This window comes from Mesitornis unicolor, unplaced genomic scaffold (genome assembly GCF_000695765.1).
Source record: "Mesitornis unicolor isolate BGI_N332 unplaced genomic scaffold, ASM69576v1 scaffold25899, whole genome shotgun sequence".
Taxonomy (NCBI): domain Eukaryota; kingdom Metazoa; phylum Chordata; class Aves; order Mesitornithiformes; family Mesitornithidae; genus Mesitornis; species Mesitornis unicolor.
The window spans coordinates 1-2,526 of record NW_010208318.1 but is presented as its reverse complement, the minus strand read 5'-3'; the positions used below and the strand labels follow the sequence as shown (position 1 = coordinate 2,526).

The window sequence follows — 2,526 nt, the reverse complement described above, 5'->3', positions numbered from 1 at the left end:
TGGTCCTCCTCCCTGGAGGAGCACCGCTCAGCTTGGTGAGGCTCCATGGACCGCCAGGATCTTGGCTGCCTGGCACACCTGCAGACAGGGCAGCTTCCAGGACACCTAGAGCTGGGGGGACTCAAAGAGTAAGAGGGGGTCAGAACTTCTCAGAGGTCACCCAGGAAGGCTGGAAGAAGTCAGATCCTCCTGCCTTCAGCCCCTGGGCTGTGATGGCAAGGTCCACGCTGCCGGTCAGGCAGCAAAGCATTCCCTTCCTGGTATACGCTAGTAGCTGGACAGGATGCATTCGCAAATATAATCATCCACAAATCTCCCCCAGATTAGGTTACAGGACAGCGTTTTGACGGCACATATTACAAAGCTCGCTGGAAGGCTTGACTGGTGGATCTGCTGCTCTCTCTTCTCATGACCCATTTTGGCTTTCTTCAAGAATCATGACACCAGCTGCCTGGGTCATCTAGGAGGCAGGGAGGGGGAGAGCAACCCTGGGCTGGAAAGGAAAGTGGGGAAGGAAAAGAGGAGGAGGAAGAAGGGGGAGGATAGAAAGACAGAGCAGGGGCAGAGAGTGAGTGAGTTGCTTTGCTCCAGTTGTGAAGATTTGAATCCCAGTTCCGAGCTCTCGGCAGAGGCTTGCCGGGATACCTCATTCCCTGTCCCGTGCAAAGGTCTGTGATTGGGGATGTGGTGTGCTCAGTGGGCAGGGCCCCTCCCCTGGGCTGGATCCGCCTCTCTTATCCCCCAGATAAATTACTAGTGTCCTCACTAAATTCCTCGGCTTTCTCTCTCTCTCTCTCTCTCTCTCTCTCTCTCTCTCCCTCCCTCCCTCTCCCTCTCCCTCTTCCTCTCTCCCCTTCTCTCACACACTTTCCCTCCCTCAAACACAGGCAAAGCGGGGTTGAGGGGTGGGAGGGCGGGGATCCTCTCTGGACCAGTATCGCCTTAGTGCTGGAGAGGAAAATACTGGCGCCCCTTTTCTCCTCCACCGCCTTGAAGTAGATTTGAGGAGCTGCCCTTCCTACCCCCCCTTCCCACTGGTCCTTTGTCATCTTCCAGACCATGTCCACTGGGTCCCTCAGTGATGTGGAAGATCTGCAGGAGGTGGAGATGCTGGAGTGCGATGGCCTGAAAATGGATACTAACAAAGAGTTTGGGGCGTCCAACGAGAGCAACGAGGAGGGATCCAATGGCGAGAATGGCTCCCCTCAGAAGGGGAGAGGGGCCTCGGGCAAGAGGAAAAAAGCTCCCCCCAAGAAGAGCCCTTTAAATGGAGTGAGCCAGGAGGGAAAGCAGGTCCAGAGAAATGCTGCCAATGCCAGGGAGAGGGCAAGGATGAGGGTCCTTAGCAAAGCCTTCTCCAGGCTTAAGACCACCCTACCCTGGGTGCCCCCAGATACCAAGCTTTCCAAACTGGACACCTTGAGGTTGGCCTCCAGCTACATCGCTCACCTGAGGCAGATCCTGGCCAACGACAAGTACGAAAACGGCTACATCCACCCAGTCAATCTGGTAAGTCATGGCCAAGCTGGAACCAGGCATTCTGTGTGCCTGTGCATGGGGGAGGTGGGCAAGGATCTGAGATGGGGCATGTGCAGGGAGAAACCTTCACTGTGCTTCTCATGGGGTGCCATGGGGTGGCAAGTGGTAGTGTGCGAGGAGACAGGACCCCAGCTGCCCTCTTGCCCTGTGCCCCAAAAGCTGAGCCTCCTGGGCCCCATCCGCTGCTCCTGGCAATCCCCTCCAGGGGACTGGCAGGGGCCACACTGGCCACAGATAGGCAGGGACAGGCTTTACTGCCCCAGAAATGCCTGAGAAACCTCAGCAGGTTGATGGAAGATTTCTGCCTTTGAGCAGGCGGGTATAGGAATTTGCGTAGAGAAAGATGTGTTTTAAGAAGGACTTGAGGCAAGGACCCAGGATTTAGTCTTACCTTCTTCCCCATCCTAATTTTTCCTGCCATAACAGTCCCCTCAAGCCCCAGATTTTTAAAGACAGAACTCTTGGGCTCTGTGCTCAGCCGCTTGGATTCGCTGGGTCCGGGACATGTCTCCTATCCATGTAAACTGGCAAAGGAGAAATAAATACCAGTGTGGACTCCCCGAGGTGGGTGTCTGCCTCAGGCACACTCCACAAAGCCTTTCTGGGCTGTGTGGTGTCCCTCCTGCTGCTCCCACCAACCTCAGAAATTTTCCTCCAGCAGCCTGAGGTGTCCCTGACATCCCCAGGCCACGAGAAGCTCCCAGTTTCCAGCTCTAAAAATATGTGCAACTGCTGTAAACCAGCAATGAGTGAGATCCACCTGGGCTCTTTTTAAGCATCCAGTCTTTATGTTGCCTACATGTGTGGACTCTGCTGGATAAAGGGATGGCAGAGGGGATATGGGGATGTTTCACTGAGGTCCGGCTCTGCCTTTTGAGCTCTGGACTCTGAGGGAAAAGTGTGTTACCCGCTGTGTTAGCTGATAAAGGCCTGGGAGACATTTTTGGTTTATTTTGCTAAAAACCAGAATCCTCAGCACAAAAAGGG

The 2,526-nt window shown here is 54.7% G+C and overlaps 1 protein-coding gene across 1 annotated transcript; it reads left to right on the top strand.

Moving 5' to 3' along the window:
- Positions 1-892: 892 nt before the first annotated feature.
- Positions 893-2,288, top strand: LOC104535905 (transcription factor 21-like). The gene is given in 3 exon segments (XM_010192470.1): positions 893-1,516; positions 1,745-1,825; positions 2,251-2,288. Coding segments are annotated over 3 exon segments (576 nt in total). The 5' UTR covers positions 893-1,059.
- Positions 2,289-2,526: the final 238 nt, after the last annotated feature.